Source organism: Leptopilina heterotoma, unplaced genomic scaffold (assembly GCF_015476425.1).
Source record: "Leptopilina heterotoma isolate Lh14 unplaced genomic scaffold, ASM1547642v1 Lhet_14, whole genome shotgun sequence".
NCBI lineage: Eukaryota > Metazoa > Arthropoda > Insecta > Hymenoptera > Figitidae > Leptopilina > Leptopilina heterotoma.
In genome coordinates this window covers 4,261,499-4,280,614 of record NW_025110859.1, presented here as the reverse complement: position 1 = coordinate 4,280,614, position 19,116 = coordinate 4,261,499, and the positions used below count along the sequence as shown (strand labels likewise).

Sequence of the window (19,116 nt, the reverse complement as noted above, 5' to 3'; positions counted from 1 at the left end):
CAATTGAAATTTTTGACAATAATTGAATTCTTGCGAACGATTTTATTAGAATTTTTGAAAATAATTGAATTTCCAAGAAGAAATTTATTAATTCTAAACATAATTGAATTCTTGTGATGAATATTGTTATTTACCAAAATAATTAAATTTTACAAAGAATTTTATTAAAATGCCTAAAAATAATTGAATTTTCGGCAATAATTTTGTTATTTGTCGACATAATTGAATTCTTTCGAAGAATTATTTATGTAAATAATTAAATTTTTGAATAGAAGAATTATTTTAAAAAAAAAACTAATTAAAATTGTATTTAAAATAATTAATTTCTTTCGTAAATTTTATTTAAAATATTTTAAAATAATTGAATTCCTGTGAAAAATTCTAATATTTTTGTAAATCATTGAATTCTTCCAAAGAATTAAAAAAAAACATTTGTTAAAATAATTGGTTCTTTCGAGGAATTAAAATTAATGTTTTAAGAATAATTACATTTTTCGAGTAATTTGATTAAAAATTGTAGTAAAAATAATTGAAATCCTGCTATGAATTTTATTATTTATGAAAATAATTGAATTCGTGCTAAGAATTTTATTAAAATTTTCCAAAATAATTGAATTCCTGAGAAGAATTTTATTATTTATGAAAATAATTGAATTATTGCGAAAAATTTTATTAAAATGTTTAAAAAGAATTGAAATTTCCGTGAAAAAATTTGTTATTTTTGGAAATAAAAAATAGACAATTTATTGAATGTTTCTTTAAATTCAATTCTCATATAGAATTTATTATTTTTGAACACAATTAAATTTCTTTTTAAAAATTTTATTACTTATCTTGAATATAATATAAATTTTTTCAATAATTTTCTAACTTCTCCAAAATTAAATTTTTTCGTGTATTTTTAACTAAATTTCTTCCACAGGTAAATCCATTATGTATAATAATTTTTTAAAAAAGTTCTTCATGAATTTTCAAATTCATTTGTTTACAATTCAATGATATAAAATTTCAATTACTATCTATAAATTTAACTAAAATTCATTTTTGAATTAATTTTCATTAGAAAATTCTACGAGAATTCAATTATTTAATTGCAAAGATAAACAATTTAATTAATAATTGAATGTTTTTTAAAATTCAATTCTCATAAAGAATTTTATCAACAAATTTTTAAATAATTGAATTCTTTGGACGAATTGTAATAAATAAAAATTTTAATGAAAATAATTGAATTTTTGCGAAAAATTTTATTAAAATATTTAAAAAGAATTGAATTTCGGTGAAAAATTTTGTTATTCTTGGAAATAATTGAATTCTTTATAAGAATTTTTATAAACATTGTTTTAAATAATTCAGTTTTGTCGAAATATAGTAAATATTATGAAATTTTTATTTTAAATAATTTAATTCTTGTGGAAAACTTTATTTGTGAAATTCTTCGAAGAGTTTCATTATTTATGAAAGTAATTGAATTCTTGCTTAGAATTTTATCAAACATTTTATTTAAAAATTCAATTTCCATGAAAAATATTATTAATGAAAGTATTTGAAGAATTGCATAAAAATTTTGTTAAATAATTGATTTTTTCGAAAATTTTTTTGGAAAATACTATTCTAAATTAATTCAATTCCTGTAGAAATTTTATTATCTATGAAAATAATTGAGTTCTGGATGAGTTTTATCAATTTTTTTTTTAAATAATTGAATTCTTTTGCGAAATCTCATAAAAATACTAGATATTGAAAATAGAATTGCGAAAAGTTTTTTAAAATAATTGAATCGTTTTAAAGAATTTGATTATAATTTTTCAGAACAGTTTTTTGATTTCTAGTATTAGCGAATTTAAAGTAGTGTCAATTCTTAAAAAAGCAGAAATAGTAGCTTTTAGTGGCTGCTGGCTGAAATAAAAAAAAAGTGCCCAAATAGTAGCATAACGTAAAAAAAGTAGTAAATAGTAGGTTTTAGTAGATGAGTGCGAAGCCTATTTTAGATATTTTGTCGGTTTGTTTTTGAGCCGCTATTTTGAATTTCGAAAAAATTAAAATTTCCAGCAATGCCTAAATGAAAGAGGTCATACATTTTGGACGCGATATTTTGTCAGTCTAAATTTTTCCTAAAGTGATTTCCAATCAAAAATATAGTTTTAATGAAAGGAAAACCAAAAAATGTTGTGGTTTTTTTTGTTTAAACAATCATAACTTTTAATGCTTAGGTCAAAAGTCAAATTTTCTTGCAGATTCTAAAAGAGGACGAAAAAGTACATAAGAAACACGATGTGCAGATTTTTTTAAACCCGCACCATCTTTGAAAATGGTAAGTGCAAATGTGAGGAGAAAAAAACGGATTTTCGGGACTAAATGGGTTAATAAAAGTCTATTAATGCGCATGTGTAGAATGTAAAATTAGTCATATCACTGAATGGAAAAGCTCCTTTTTCAAAACCCATTCATAATTTCATGTAATGAATGAAATGAATGAAATTGTGTTCATTAAGAAAGAATCTATGCGCCTAATGATACTTTGTTTTCGCGGTGAAGGTTTTTTTTAAAAAAAGGTAGCGTGTCTACAGCCGATTAAACTACATAAATGCACGCAGCGAAGCATATGGAGGCTTTTCAAACAGCGAAGTAAACAGATGGGAACGAACGCTTCGATTTCACAACATCAGGATATGTATGTTGCGAAAAAGGCGAACGACGTCAGGAATGTCGTATATGTGACGCGTGATGCACATCGTCGCGATTCTTCCATATAAACGGGAACCGTGCTGTGCAGATAAACGCAAGCAAACATTAATTTCAGTCCTGCGAGAGAAACTCTCTCTCTCTGTGTGTCTTGTATATAATCGGGTTATAATTTATTTCCGAAGCTGCGTGTAGGAGGCTGCGGGGATTACATTGAATAAAGTTAACGTCTACCTATTTGTCGGTCAACCAAATACTCTTTCGCAATCGCTTTTACAATTGTCCATTCTCAGCAAACACTATAATCACTATTTTATTTTCATCATGCTTCTAAAATTGACGAAATAATTTTCAATTTATAAAACATTTCTAAACGGAAACGATTAATCACGGTTTAATTATTAAAGCAAAAGAAAATAAAATCTAAAAAATTAATTACAAAAGCTCAACATCGACTATTATAAATAGTATATATATAGAAAAGTAGCTGATGGGCCAATTTTGATGGTATAACTATTCGGAGAAAAAGAGAGGAGCAAATTGAAATGCGAAGAGGGAAAAAAAAGGGAAAGAGAAACAAGCGAATCAACTGCTCGGCATTGCGAGGTAAACGGACTGTGCTTTGTTTACTGCGCAGTTTGCGCGAGAAAAGAAGAAAGAAAAGGCTATGTGAACATACTTGACTCAGGGAGTGAATGACCCGACCAAAAAGCTGATTTTACTCGGCGACTTTATCTTCGCCTCAAACTCGATGGACTTATAAATATGATGCAATAACAATGCAGTAAGAATTTAAACCATAATTACTCATGATAATCGTTGCCACATTAATAAAACTTAAACGAGACCTGGTAAATCATAGAAACGTTAACAATTTCACATTAAATCACAATTGCATCATTTCACTCTATTACAATCATAATTGAAGTAAGAAATAATGTACCTAATATTAAGAGAATTTTCACTCTAAATTATCTTTTCAAAAAGATATTTTCCCATTAAAATTTTGTTTTAAAGAAATTTTTTATAAAAACTCAAACGATACTAAAGAAAAACCAACCGTAATATCGAAAACCAACCGTTCTCTGAATCGATATATCGATCTTCCATTTCTGACACTAAAGAAACGACATATTCTTAAATATAATTAATTTGCCATAAATTTACATAAAATACAAACAGAAATTTACAATTTATGTATAAATTATTACAAGAAAGAATAATTTATAATTATTTTTCTATTTATAGAGAAAAGCATCTTTTCAAGAACAAGAGAGAGAAGAGCAGAGTTTACAATCAGAGTCTGGAAAAATTAAATAATATATATTGTGCGGGTGAAGCAAGAATTTCGGTGTAAAAAGGTTCTGTAGTTATTATAAGATCTGAGGTTTGAGTTGTACGTTGACCTAGGCATTGACCGACGTTTACAACCAGTAACCCGACAGCAGAACATCATTTATAAACTGATTTAGTACAAGCACCATAGAAATGTAAACTAGTGCTGATATATTTTTGCTTTCTCATCATAAACTGAAAGTACTATGTGAGATATATTACAAGTAAATTTTTTTTTATCATCGTGATGAGTGTCCTGATTGACCTTTATATATATATATATTTTTAAACAAAGGATTTTTAAATTATTTTTAATTATTTTGAATATGATAAACAAACTAATAAGCATTTTTCGCATGGTAAGTGATCATGAAAATATTTTTCTAGTATATGGGATTTACATGAAAGTATATGAACAATCAATGGATTGTTCTCCTGAATACAACTGGAAAAGTATTCATCAATATAAAAAGCAGGGCTCGAACCAGTGCGAAAGTATTAAAAAATACGGACTTTACGAACCAAAAATAAAAAATTACGGACTATTTAACGGACCAATGACAAAAATATAACCAGTCCGAGTCAAATAAAAGAAAATTTTACTTAAAAAACTATTAAATTTTAATTTAATAGTTAAATAATAATTTAATAGTTAAAAATTTTTTATTATTAAATTTTTTATCATAACTATAAAACATGAAGATATCGATAACTCCGAGTCCTCGACTCGGAGTGATCAATATCTTCATGTTTTATAATAATTAATGATGATCCACTGATAAAATCATTATTTTATATTATAAGAATATTGTTAATGCAACTTTTTAAAAATTATTTTCATCATTTCAATTCAATTATTATTTTCAAGAATCTTTAACTAAATTTCTTCTTCAAATCAATTATTTTTCATAATTTTCGAAAAAGTTTTTTGACAATTTTCAAAATTCATTTGTTTACAATATTCAATTTCACGAAATTTTAATTATTCGTAAATTTTTCAATTAAATATATATTAGAGAATAGAAAATTTCAAATAATATAAAAAAAAATTCAATTAAACTTTTTCAAAACAATTTCAAAATTTAATTTTTTCTAAAAATTCACGCTATATTGCTTTTAATCGTCAATTATTATCTAAAATTTTAATTGAATTTCATTTTTAAATCAATTTTTATTAGAAAATTCTACTAGAATTCAATTATTCAAATGGAAAAAATAAATAATTTATTAAACATTTGAATGTTTCTTAAAATTCAATTCCCATAAAGAATTTTAACAACAACCATTTTTAAATAATTGAATTCTTTCAACAAATTTTAATAAAAAATTTTTAAGAATTAATTACATTCTTCGAGAAATTTGATTAAAGTAATTGAAATTCTGCGATGAGTTTTATTATTTATGAAAATAATTGAACCCCTAAGAAGAATTTTATTATATTTGAAGAATATTTAATTTTTCTAAAAAAATATTATTACTCTTGAAAATAATTGAATTTCGGCAATAATTTGTAACTTTTCCAAAATTAAATTTTTTTCCTGTTTTTAACTAAAATTCTTCTATAATTGCATTATTTTTAATAATTTTTGAAAAAGTTCTTTAAGAATTTTCAAACTGTGCATTCAATTTTACAAAATTTTAATTATTCGTAAATTCTTTAATTAAATATATATTAGAAAATAAAAACTTAAAATAATTTAAAAACAAAAATCCGCAATTAAATTTTCTCAAAAAAAAAATAATTCCACAGAATTGTTACTTGAAAGAATAAAAAATTCAGATTTTCAAAGATTATAATTTGAAACCTTTTCAAAATTCAATTATTTCTAAAATATCACTGTCTAATGCTTTTAATATTCAATTATTATTATCTAAAATTTTAACTGAAATTAATTTTTAAATCAACTTTTAATTGTAAAATTCTACTATAATTTAATTATTTAAATACAAAAAAACAATTTATTGAATAATTGAATATTTATTAAAATTCAATTCCCATAAAGAATTTTATCAACTAATTTTTAAATAATTGAATTGTTTTGACGAATTGTAATAAAATTTTTAAGAATAATTACATTTTTCGAAGAATTCGATTAAAATTGTATTAAAAAACAATTGATATTCTGCGATGAGTTTTATTATTTGTGAAAGTAATTGAATTTCTAAAAAGAATTTTATTATTTACGAAAGTAATTGAATCCCTGTAAAAATTTTATTATTTATGAATATAATATGAATTATTGCGAAGAAGTTTATAAAAAATTTGTAAATAATTGAATTCCTACGAAACTTTTATTATTTATGAAAATAATTAAATGTTTGCGTAGAATTTTATTAAAATTTTTCTGAAATAATTGAATTCTTTTGGAAAGATGTATTAAAATAATACATTATTGAAAATCATTTTATTGAAAAAAATTTTTGAAAATCATTTAAATTTTGACACAAATTTTATTAAAACTTTTGAAAATAATTGAATCGCGAAGAAGAATTTTATTAAAATTTTTGAAAATAATTAAATCTCGAAGAAGAATTTTATTAAAATTTTTGAAAATAATTGAAATTTTGTCTAGAATTTTTAAAAATTTTTTATCATAATTGAATTTTTTTGGAAAGATATGCAGATTCCATTTTTAAACTCACAAAGGACGTTGAAGTAAGTATATACACTAGTATCATGACAACAAATTTAACCAAAAAAAATGGAGTTTTTTCAAAAATCGAAAATAAAATTTCTTTTTCTTTAATATCAACAAAAGTGTTGAATAAATTTTTTTTAGAATTTTTTTTAGTATGAATAAGTGTCTTTTTATAAACAGTTTAAAATCTTTTACCGATAAAGTTTTTGTAGAGTATGAAAAAAAATAGTAATAAATTTCAAAGCTGTATATCTCCTATTTTTATGAATAAATTTTTTAAAATGGCTTCACTATTTTTTTAGTAGCATTAAAGAGAACAATCGACAACAGTTTCATTTAAATGCAATACTAGAAGAAAATTTTCATGATCATACTTACCATGGAATTGCTCTAATGTCAATTAATTAACTAATATTTACAATAATAATAGTCAGTATTGACGTTATTTTAAATAATTTATTAATTAACAAGTAATTATTCCACTGTACCCAATTGACCTGATGTGATCATTAAGGATTAATATTTTATCAATAGAAAGACAAATCGATTGTTCTTTATTCAGAATTATGTTCCTATATACATATATTAGTATAATAAAATCTTATTCTTTGTATCAAGGCAAATGGATTGAACAGTGAAATGTTTGATTGTATTAAACATTACTTAAGAATTAAGCCTAATTAAAATTAAATGATTAAAAATAAGTGATTAAAATCACTTATTTTTCTAAAAACTTTTTATTTGTTTAAACTTTCTAAACCGATTTGTAAAAAAAAATATAAATAATCTAAAGCTATTGAAAAGCTCAAGTTCCTATTGTATACTTAAAAAAAGTTAAAAAGCGAAGAAAGTTTGGATAGCGATCTGTCCCATCACTAAATTTAATTTTATTAATCAAATGAATTTCTTCTAATCAAGTTTTAGTCGATTCAAATTTTACTTTATCTAAATTTTAAACTATTAAAACTCTAACTTTCGATAAAAAAAACTTAAATTAATTCAAATTACAAAAAATGAACTATTTTATAATATATAAAAAGAAACCACACGCGCGCTTTAGCGCGTGTTATTTTAGCTAGTATTAATAATATTTCCTTGTTTCAATAATAATAAATTTAATTTTTAATTGCTTTAATAATAAATTTAAGTATAAAATATTCTAAAAAAGATATGCTAAACATATATTCTTAATTTCAGAATAGGTACATTTTTTCAGTGAAGCAGACATCATTCAGTAGAGATAATTTTTTTAGTGAATATTAAAACTCTTAAATATACTCTCAATTTCAGTATAAAACACACGCACAAAAATTATAAAGTGAACTCTGAAATATGAATAATTCACTTCATTTTCGAGAATTTCCCAATAGACGACTTTTAAAATGGTTAATTTTTTAAATTTCGAATATAAATCAATCTAGACTTTCTATATTTGGATTAAGATATATTTAAATTGTATTCCGAGCATCGCAAAAGTGTGGTATCGCATTCCAAGAAGATCTTATTCACGCGGACGTGAATCTTAAGTTTCATCATCACTTTGTAATAATGTACCTCTGACTAGAAATTAATTGCTTTAATTAACCCGTCTCCAATAACCATTTTCTCATTATGTTACCCAAGAGTGGGAAAATTATCGACAATTTTTCCCCGAGTGACTATATCGATAATTTTTGCAGAAACGATTATCGATAGTTATTACACAGGAAACTTATATTATAGTCTCGGAATATTGGAAAAGTTCAAAATTCAAAGTTGTTTTTTTAAAAGAAAATAATTCCTTCTCTTTAAATATGTAAAAAGAGTGAAAATTCACAGGGAATACAATAATAAATGTACACTATTCTCTCGAAAAAAAAGACTTTTCTAAAAATTTAAAGCTAATTTGAATTAATTGTAGATGGTTAAGAACTTTGACATTGTTTATATAAAACTTTTACCAACCAGAGTATGTAATATATCATAATAAAAGCAGTAGGAGAGAAAAATAAATAAAGTTTGAAAGGAAAATGAATTGGCGGATGTGTTCCGAAATGTGACTTAAATGTGTTAATGGACCCTGTCATTATCTCCTTGATAAACTTCGGGAGAATACGGATCCTTTGATCACAAGTACCAATTAATAATATAGAACGCAATTAATAATATTTATCGACGAAGATTCATTATAATCGACGGTCAAGTATACCTCAAATTGTATCGATCTAGATTATAGTTTATTTAGTTCTATTGTCCTGGTCAATATATATACAAGTTAAAAATGTTTAAACACTTACTGCAAATTCGACCTCCATAACATCCTCCAAGTCTGCAATAATACTTTCTTCCTCTCCTTGAAAAGTGTTTGAAAGTGTTTTCTGCCACTTCAGTTTCCATCTTTCAGTTACAAAGAATTTCTTCCAATAAATTTGTCCCCAACACTGAATTCAATGAATCTTCTTACATTCAATACTTTCTCATGGTAATTCCATTTTAGATTGACTGCTTTAAAATTTTCATATTATTTGACGTTTCTGTCTTATCCTGAAATGCTTTAAATTAATTTAATATTGAATACACAGATTTTCTAATATTTTTCTTCGATTAATTATTAATATTTTCAATTAATCCATCAATTAATTTTTTTTAATTTTTAAAATTTTGATTACATTTATTTAAACTTGGGGAAAATTACTTTGTTGTACTTCTTTAAAATTTTCTTTCTTCAAATTGTGGTCGTGAGATAATAATCACTTTTTTTCAAACACTGATTACTTGTTGCTGGTAATTTCAGGTTTATGGAGCAATATCCTGGATTTATCGACCGGAAATACCATCTGAAAGGAAGAAAGAAGATATTTATATACCAACGAATAATAGTTTAGCATCATGAGGTAAAAGGATTCATCGTATGAACATTTATAATCTTCGCGGAAACTTCTTTATCGACCACTGAATACGTTGTTTACTGGTCAAAATAATATATTCAAAATATATTCCTACTTTTAAATCTCGAAATAATAATTTTTTAATGAATTTTCTTTGTTGTTGTCAGAAACATGAATTAATATTTTACTCATCTCTGAATGTGATTTTTTTGCAAATTATTTTATAATATTATACATTGTGGCCACTTTTTTCATAAAAAAAATTCCCGATCATGAATTATTTTTCCCCGTCATAAAGAATAACTCTGAAAATAAATTATTTCATGAAAGATTGAAAGAATTTCCTGATTTTTAGACAAAGTTTGACTTTTTCCTAAAACCTAAAAATATTTTAGTTTACCCAAAAAATAATTGAAACTAAAATATGTTTATAATACATTTTTTTTTGAATATCTTTAATTGTAAAATCATTTGGAACTTAAATAGATTTTTTGAAATAAATATTTAATTATTATCCATTAATTTTCCATAGGAAGATTTCAAAAAAAAATTCAAATTTCAAATCCTTTAAAATCGAATAATTTTTTAAAATTGCTACTGTAACTTATTAAAAATTATTTTCAAAATTTAAATTCAAGCATTTTATAGAAATCTTAACTATAAAATATTTCTAAGATCCACTTGTTTACAAGACAATTTTCGTAGAATTTTATTTATTTTTATTTACTTTATTTATTATTGAAAAATTAATTTTTATAAATTTCATATCACTTTTGTTCTAATTAGTTCAAATTTTTACTAATTCAAATTTGTTTTGTGATAATATTATTGCAAAAAAAGTTTGTACATTGATTTATTTTTCATTATTTCATAGGATGCGGAATTTTTTCTCTTTCAAGTTTTCTCGACGCTTTTAATTAAAATGATATTTTGTTTAATAAATTATTGTTATAAATAGAAAGAATTTAAAATTAAATTTAATATTATCTTTTTTTAATTCTGTTATACGTTAGACAACAAAATCCATAATTTTCTTATAAATAAAATTATAATTTCCAATTCTAAAACAAATATAAATTTTTTCCAAGGAAAATTTCTGATGAATTCAAAAAAACATAAAATGAGTAAAATATATAGTAGAAAAAATGAGTTAGACTTTCTTAAACTTTCCCACCTTTGAAAAACTTTTAAAATGCGCATGTTTCTGAAGTTATGCAAGAAAAACTTTTGATACTTTTATAGAAGGAAAAATTTCAGATCAAATAAAATAAATTTATCCAAAAAAGAGAAAGTTTTTCTAGAAAAATTCGTCAAAAATTGATTTAAGTCTTTGCAAATTAGATGCTTAGTAAGTTCAAAGATAAGATGCTTAGTTGTTGCTTTCGACGGGATTAAATTAATGTCTTGGAAAACAAGTTGAGTTGATCAAACTATAGGGAATATTTGACGATATTTACTATATTTAAGTCTAACTTCATGTTAGTTTTTAAATAGAAGAAAAGTTACGCGAAAATAAATTTATTTATTTTAATTATTTATTCATACATTTCCTTTTAATGGACCTTAAAGCAAATTTCTGAAGGAATTCCGATTTAAATTTTTGTTGAAAACACTAAAAAAAATTCAATTTTGGAGAAATTACAAATAATTGCAGAAGTTCAATTATTTTCAAAAATAAAATGCATTTTTCTAATTTCAATGATTTTCAATATTAACTATTTTTTAATAAAATTTCCCAAAAAGAATTCAATTATTTTAAAAAATTTTAATAAAATTGAACGTAAACATTTAATTATTTTTATAAATAATACAAATTTCAAAGAAATTCAATTATTTTTATAAATAATAAAATTTTTTAAAGAAATTTAATTATTATTTTCATAAAAAACAATACTTTTATAAGTTTTTCAATTTAAAAAATGTTTGAATTTGAAATTTTTAATGTCTTAATTCCTGTGGAAAATCTTGTTCCAAAAATAAGATTAAAAATAGGAATTGTGCAAATATTTTTCTTCTATTTCTAAAACAAAATAATAATTTTGTTAAAAAAAATGTGATTCATAGAGAAAAATAATGCAAAATAAATAAGTTTTCTATTTCTTAATCACAGTTGTTTCACAATTTTCTAATTTTCCTTAGAAGTAAAGAACAAAAATCTGCAGAATTTCAATTTGACAAAAATTATTATTTTGCCAGTTGGCCCAACCATGAGCCAATTATTCTATTCTCGCGATATAATAATTATTTCTAATTAATGTGACAATCAAAATTGTAATAGAAATCGATTTTAATTTGAATTAATGGTAAATTGATGGATAATATTTGATAGTTAAGATATATCAACTGATAGATATACACTATCTCGAGCTTATTTCCACCCTATATAGGAAAAGCGTGAGATAATCAGATTTGCCAAGTGGAGAAATGTTAATTCCCACATGGACATTGAAACTTGGTGGAATATATTTATGATTTACACATAAAGAAAAATATGTAAACTTTTGTTGTAACAAAATTTCCAAAATACAAAACTAACTTTAAGCCAATTTTATTTATTTAGGAAAATAATAATTCTTATCTGGCTATAGAGTCTAAATTTTGCGTGAATGTACAAGTAAAGTTTTTCCCTTTTTAAAATTTCAAGCAACTGAATATTCAATTTCCTATCTCAAATATAAACTTTCGACTCTTGAGAGCGTAACAAACATCTGACAGGTTTTATATATGAAATATATAAAAACCATTGAAAAATTAAACAAAAATAGGTTGCTTCACTTTGGCGAAATTCTAAAGTTTTATTTTCAATGGCATTTTAAAATAAACCGATTAAAATGAATGTAAGATTAAAATTTAAACTTATAATATATATATATATATATAATTTATATTGAATAATAAAAAATTCGTACGCAGAAAGTACGAAGAAATTTTTAATTTTAAATCTCCACTATCCATTTAAGTTAATGAATTCAATTTTCGAAATTAATTAAAAATTTATTAATAAACTTTATCTCTCGTCGAAAACTTAAAAGTTGGGAAAAATTTAATTTGCGATCACGTCTAAACATCTTGTTAAAGTTTCAATTTGTAAAGTGAATTTTAAATCCCATGTCAACCGAAGGAGAAAAAATAAAAATTCAATTTTTTCTTCATAAATGAAAAATCATTTAAATTGTTTTCAAATGTGAATTAACAATAATTAACAGAAAATATAATATTCTTCTATAAAACACGATTTAAATATATAAACTTGTTTCAAAACAATTTAAAAATTCCGGATTACTACAGAAATAATGTATAAAAAATTAGAACTCAAACATGCAGAAATGAATTATTAATGTAATAAGAATGGGAAGAGCTTATTTGTTTTTATTCAAAGTTTGTTCTCTTGATATATATTTTCGTAAAAGAATTTAACTATAAATGGAATGAAGTACGAATTTTCCAAGTGTATAATTAAAAGATAAATATATGAATAAATTCTCAATTTGTTACTTAAAGATTGTAATTCAAAGAAGATGTTTCCTGATTTAATTAATTTCTTTTGAAGAGAAAATATACATTAAATCAGTTTTTAATTTTTGCTCTATGCAAAAATTAAAAATTTACTCTCTATATTTACTCTCTATATTTACTCTCAATTTCATTTAAGCGATATAAAAATTCATGTTTACAATAAATTTTCAAGAGAAGTTGGATGTAAGAGAACGTGGAAGATTGTTGAAATTGCTAAGTCTACCCTTATACTTTCTCATAGCAAGAACCTTAAGGGCTTTAAGCAACACAAAGGACTGGTTTCTACTACAGGAAAACCACTTCCTTTATTCGATTATTATAAAACGCACACTACTCTCTAAATCCAAATTAGAAATTTCCAACTAACTATACGTAAAGAAAAGCAGTTCATTTTCTGTCTGAGTTGTTGTTCCTAATTCAATGGCTACAAAGACAAATTCTCTCATTTTATTATCATCATTAACTAATTTTTTAATTATTAGATTGTAATTTAAAACTATATCAGGGTGTCTAGTATTTTCGTTCAACAAAATTCCCGGTTATTTCCCGGATTTTCCCGGTTATGTCCAAATTTTTTCCCGGTTTTTTTTCTCATCAAATTTAAATTTAAATTTAAATTTGATTTCGAAAATAAATAAATCTTTAAATTTTTTTAATTTTTCAAAAATAATCTTGTCTCTTTATAATTATAATTGAAATTTTGATTTTTTAATTTTATTAAAATTATATTGATAATAATTGAATTTCTGCAAAAAAATTTCACTATTTATAAAAACAATTGAATCCTTCCAAAGAATGCTATTATTTATGAAAATAATTTAATTCTTGTGAAGAATTTTATTAAAATTTTTGAAAATAATAATCATTAATAATTAATTATTTACTTAATAAGTAATAAACATTTAATCAGAAATTTAAAATTATAAAAATTTAAGAGAAGTTTAATAATATTTTTAAAAGCAAAAAATTGATTTAAAACTGTAAGAGGGACTTTAAATTTTAAAAATTAAATTATAATTACGGTCACTAACTTCCCTTGATTATTTTCGAAAAATTTAAATAAAATTCTTTAAAAGAATTCAATTATTTTTCAAAAAATGTAAACAAATTTCAATTATTTAAAAAAATTTCAATTATTTGTTTAGAAAAATTCAATTATCTTGAAACAATAGAATTAAAAAATTACAACAATCTTATTTTTCAGAATTAAAAAAAAAATTTGCGAAAGTTCAATTTTATTAAACAATTTTAAGTATATATATTTTTTTAAATTAACTAATAAAAATTTTAATTATTAATCTTCGCAGTAAGAAACATGAATACATTAGAATTTAACTCTTTACAATATTCAATTATTAATCAATTATTAAATTAAAATACTTTGAAAATTCTATTTGTTAAAAAGTTTCTTATTGAAATTCTTTAACAAATTTAATTACATATTTTCAGTCGAATTGATTTTTTACTATCAAATTAATTATTTTTAACTAACTTAAATTTAGAGAACAGTATAAATACCTATAAAAATTGAAATAAAAAGTGATTTTTAAAAAACAAATTAAAATAATAAAACTTTTTTAATTTTGGTAAAAAAATTCCCGGTTTGGTATAAAATTCCCGGCTAATTCCCGGTTTTTCCCGGTCAAATAAAATTCCCGGTTATTTCCCGGTTAGTAGACACCCAATATGAAACGAATGAGAAACGAGTAAACAAAATTATTATTATTATACTTTATAATAATCGTAAGTTTCCTTTTCGTTAGCAAATTCTCTGCATTCATTTGTTTGCTTTAAAAATTAATTTTTGTCGGTTTTTGTCATTTTTTTAATGTCAAAAAAAAACCAAAAAAGAAACTTACAAAATTGACAAAAATTCCATTCCATATTTTTTATTTTCCTAACTTTTTCCTAATTTTCATCAAAAATATTTACTTTTTTCTTATACTGCTAATAAATTGAATTCCTGCTACGAATTTTATTATTCATGCGAAAGAATTTAATATCAATTTATAAAAAATAATTTAATTCTTGCGAAGAATTTTATAACAACTTTTAACCCTCCGTCACACACCTAGGGAGGGATTCCCTCTACGGTTTCAGTATTTTTTAAATAACTTTTGTTTTCCTCATTGCAAAATATAATCAGTTTCTATACCTTTCGACAATTTACTCCTCAACACATTTCTAAAAAAACATTTAGTTTAAACATAATTAATATTTAATTATGAAGCTTCAAAGCCAGAAAAAACTCGAAAAAGTGAGGTTATGTTAAATAAAAAAATCAAGTGTTCAAAACATTTTTTGTTCCACTGTTGGTTAATGACAAAATTATATTATAAATATAATTAAAATTAATTGTTTAATGATTTTTTTGCTTATTTGTTAATGTTACATTATTTTTACATGTCAAGTGGAATTCCTTCGAAGATGTGCGTTCATGTAATTAATTTTTATTTTTGAGACCGAAAATTAATTTTATTAATTTTATAATTTAGAATAATTTACTATATATTTGTAAGTTTGTGTTAAAACTAAATTTTTGTTGATTCCTTTGTTTATGTTGTAATGTTGCTTATTTTACAATGTGGTATGAGGGATTCTCTCTAAACGTGTGTAAAGTCGTAATTTTTTCCCATGTGTGTGACGGAGGGTTAAATAATTCATTTCTGTCGAATAATTTAATGCAAATTCTAATTTAAATAATTGAACTGATGAAAATTTTTATTATTCATGAAAAGAATTGAATTCTTACGAAAATTATTTTACAAACCATTTTTTAAATAATTAAATTCTGTTTGGGAATTTTATGAAAATAGTAGATATTGAAAATCATTGAATTGCAAAAAGTTTTTAAAGATAATTAAATTTTACAAAGAATTCTATTAAAAAATTTGGCAATAATTGAATGTCTGTGGGAAATTTTATTAAATTTTTTTTGAAAATAAATGAATTCCTAAAAAACATTTTATTATTTATGAAAATATAATTGAATTCATGCGAACGATTTATTAGAATTTTTTTAAATAACGGAATTTCCAAGAAGAAATTTTTTATTTTTAAAAATAATTGAAGTATTGTGATGAATATTGTTATTTATGAAAATAATTGAATTTTGAAAAGAATTTTAATAAAATACCTCAAAATAATTGAATTTTCCGGAGTAATTTTCTTATTTATCTTTAATAATTGAATCCTTTCGAAGAATTACTTATGTATAAATAATTGAATTCTTAGAAAAAAATTTTATTAAAATTTAAAAAAATAATTAAATTTTTTCAAAAAAATTTAATTAAAATTGTCTTTAAAACAATTAATTTCTTTCGAATAATTTTATTAAATTTTTTGAAAATAATTATTCAATCCATCCAAAAGCCCGGGTTGTTTTTTTCAACTGCAATATGCACTTCGAGTTGTGTAGTAGAGAAAATATTTAAAATCAATCATTATTAAAATTTTAATTATAAATTTTACTTGGTAAACTTTTATTTCACTAATTGTTTGGACAGTCACAAAATCTTTTACTTGGCGGAACTTTTTGCATCAAAGATATTTTTGTTGGGATTTTAAAACTTTTTGCGTCATCTCAACTTTTTAATAAATGAAATAATTAATTGTAAAAATATTGTGGTCTTTGAACTAATAATTTAAAATAAAATACAATTAAGTTTTATAAATAAGAATTTTTTTAAGATATGATTCTTTACAGAAATTTTTACATAATTTTTAGAATTTTTATTCTGTACACTCTAAAAATAGCATAAAAACAAAAAAGTTTTTAAAATAAATTTCAAGCTTTCAATCCATAATAATATTTCAAAATATTTTACAAATCTGTTAAGTAGTTTAATCTCTGCGTTCGTCTAAATGTCAAAAAATTCAATTTTTAAAAAAAAATAAAAATTTTTTAAAAAATACGAAGTGAATTAAAATTTCCTGCAATATATATCGAGATTTCAACCCAATCAATAACATTCTAGAATATTTCACATAACCGTTTAGAAGTTTAGTCTCTGCGTTTGTCTAAATGTCAAAAAATTCATTTTTTTTTGAGAAAAAACAAAATTTTTCAAAAAATACGAAGTGAATTAAAATTTCCTGAAATGTATATCGAGATTTTGACCTAATTAATAATATTCTAGAATATTTCAGAAATCCATTTAGGAGTTTACGCTCCACGTTTGTCTAAATCTCAAAAAATCGCTACTTTTCCGGTTTTCCTAGCCTAAATTCTATAAAACTATATAAAATATTGAATAAACTTAACAGAATTCTTTCTTTTTTGATTCTTTATCCAACGAAAAAAGAATGAGCCAAATCGTTTAAGATTTACTCGAGTTATTCAATTTTATCGAAAAACAGCCGATATTTCGAGAATATGCGGTTTTTGCTTTTTACTTGGCGGCTATTCTCTACCGCGAATCTTGATTTTCGTAATGAAGATTATTTTTAATTTATCTAGATATCAAATAACAATGGGAAAATATTTCATTTTCATAAGGAAACAATTTACCTAATTTCTATTTCTTAATTACAATTATTTTAACAAAATTCAAAGTTTTTTAAAAATAAAGAAAAAAAATAATGTTTATAAATTCTATTTGTCAATTACTTGAAAATGGAAATTTTTGAATTTTTAGAAAGTAAAGGAAAAAATTTTACTCATAAAAATGTTCTGTTACATTTATTTATGAATTTCTTTAATTGAAAAATTATTCAAAAACATCAGCACCTAACTTATTTTTTAAATAAATATTTAAATAGGTATTATTATTTTTTCATAGGAATTAAGATTTTCAAAAATTTCAAATTCAAACCTTTTTGAAATTAAACAATTTATAAAAGTATTGTTATAAAACATGAAAATAATATAAATTTTATAATAATTAAAAATTTATGTAAATAATTGAATCATTGCGAAGAAATTTATTTAAAAAATTGTAAATAATTGAATTCCTGTGGAATTTTTATTAAAAATAATTAAAATGTTTGTGTACAATTTTATTAAATTTTTTTTAATAATTACATTCTTTTCGGAAAATTTTATTAAACTAGTAGATATTGAAAATAATTGAAATTAGGACAAGAATTTTATTGTTATTTTTGAAAATAATATTGAACTTTGGGAAAAAATTTTGTTATTTACAAAGATAATTGGGATTTTATCGAGAATTTTTTTTAATTTTGAACATAATTGAATTTTATTAAAAGAATTTCATTATTTTTGAAAATAATTGATTTTCTGCAATTATTTGTAATTTCCCCAAAATTTGATATTTTTAGTGTTTTCAACAAAAATTTGAATTACAATTTTTTAAGTTCTATTAATTTTAAAATTGCTAATTTTATTTTTAAAACAAATGAAGTAAAAAAATTGTTGCTAGTCTTATACTAATCGACATAATTTGTTATGTTATTCTATGAATTATTTATTTTTGTATTTAAATAACTGAATTCTGAATTTAAAAAAAAAATAATTGAATTTTGGAAGACTCGCAATTCAAATTTGCATAAAAAAATTTTCCAATGGTTTTACATTGAAAGTATTTCAAAATTTTTAGCAAATAAAAAACAATAAGTATTCAAATATTTATTTTACAAAAATGATTGAAATTTGAAAGATTTAATTTGTAAATTCTGAAAAAATTAGGTTTTTGAAAAATAGTAATTCAATTTTTTTTGAAGATATACTTGAATTCCCGAAAATAAATTTCAAAAATTGAAACAATTGGAAATTTTGTAAAATTTTCTATTTTAAATAATTTTATTTTTTCATCTTTAAAAATTATCTATAAATATAATATATAATAATTATTGTATTTTTGAAAAATCATTTTATGAATTTACAAAAATTTTTCTATTTAAATAATGCAATTCTCGTCGTTGAATTCTGAGAGGAAATCTATACGAGTTGTTCAAATAATTAAATTTAAGGAAAAATTATGTTTTTTAAAAAATGAAGAATTTTAATTAAACTTGAAGAAGCAAATTTTTTAAAGGAACAATTGAAAAGAAAATTTCACTTACGCTTGCGCGCGTTTAGTTTTACTAGTAGTTTTAATTTTCTTTTCTCATGA

At 22.2% G+C, this 19,116-nt stretch overlaps 1 protein-coding gene across 8 annotated transcripts in view; it reads right to left on the bottom strand.

Annotated features, from left to right (window-relative positions):
* Positions 1 to 19,116, bottom strand: part of LOC122498042 (growth factor receptor-bound protein 14-like) — an 857,844-nt gene that overhangs the window by 787,493 nt on the left and 51,235 nt on the right. For 3 of the 8 annotated variants that reach the window (XM_043605541.1, XM_043605545.1, XM_043605546.1), the window contains 2 exons: positions 9,334 to 9,475; positions 8,936 to 9,190 (listed from right to left, as the gene is read on the bottom strand). In XM_043605541.1, coding sequence (XP_043461476.1) covers positions 8,936 to 9,035 — 100 coding nt within the window. In that variant the 5' untranslated portion in view covers positions 9,036 to 9,190; positions 9,334 to 9,475. Of the gene's footprint in view, positions 1 to 8,935; positions 9,191 to 9,307; positions 9,476 to 19,116 lie in introns of all 8 variants that reach the window. The other 5 variants (XM_043605543.1, XM_043605544.1, XM_043605542.1 and 2 more) reach the window with 5 other exon arrangements.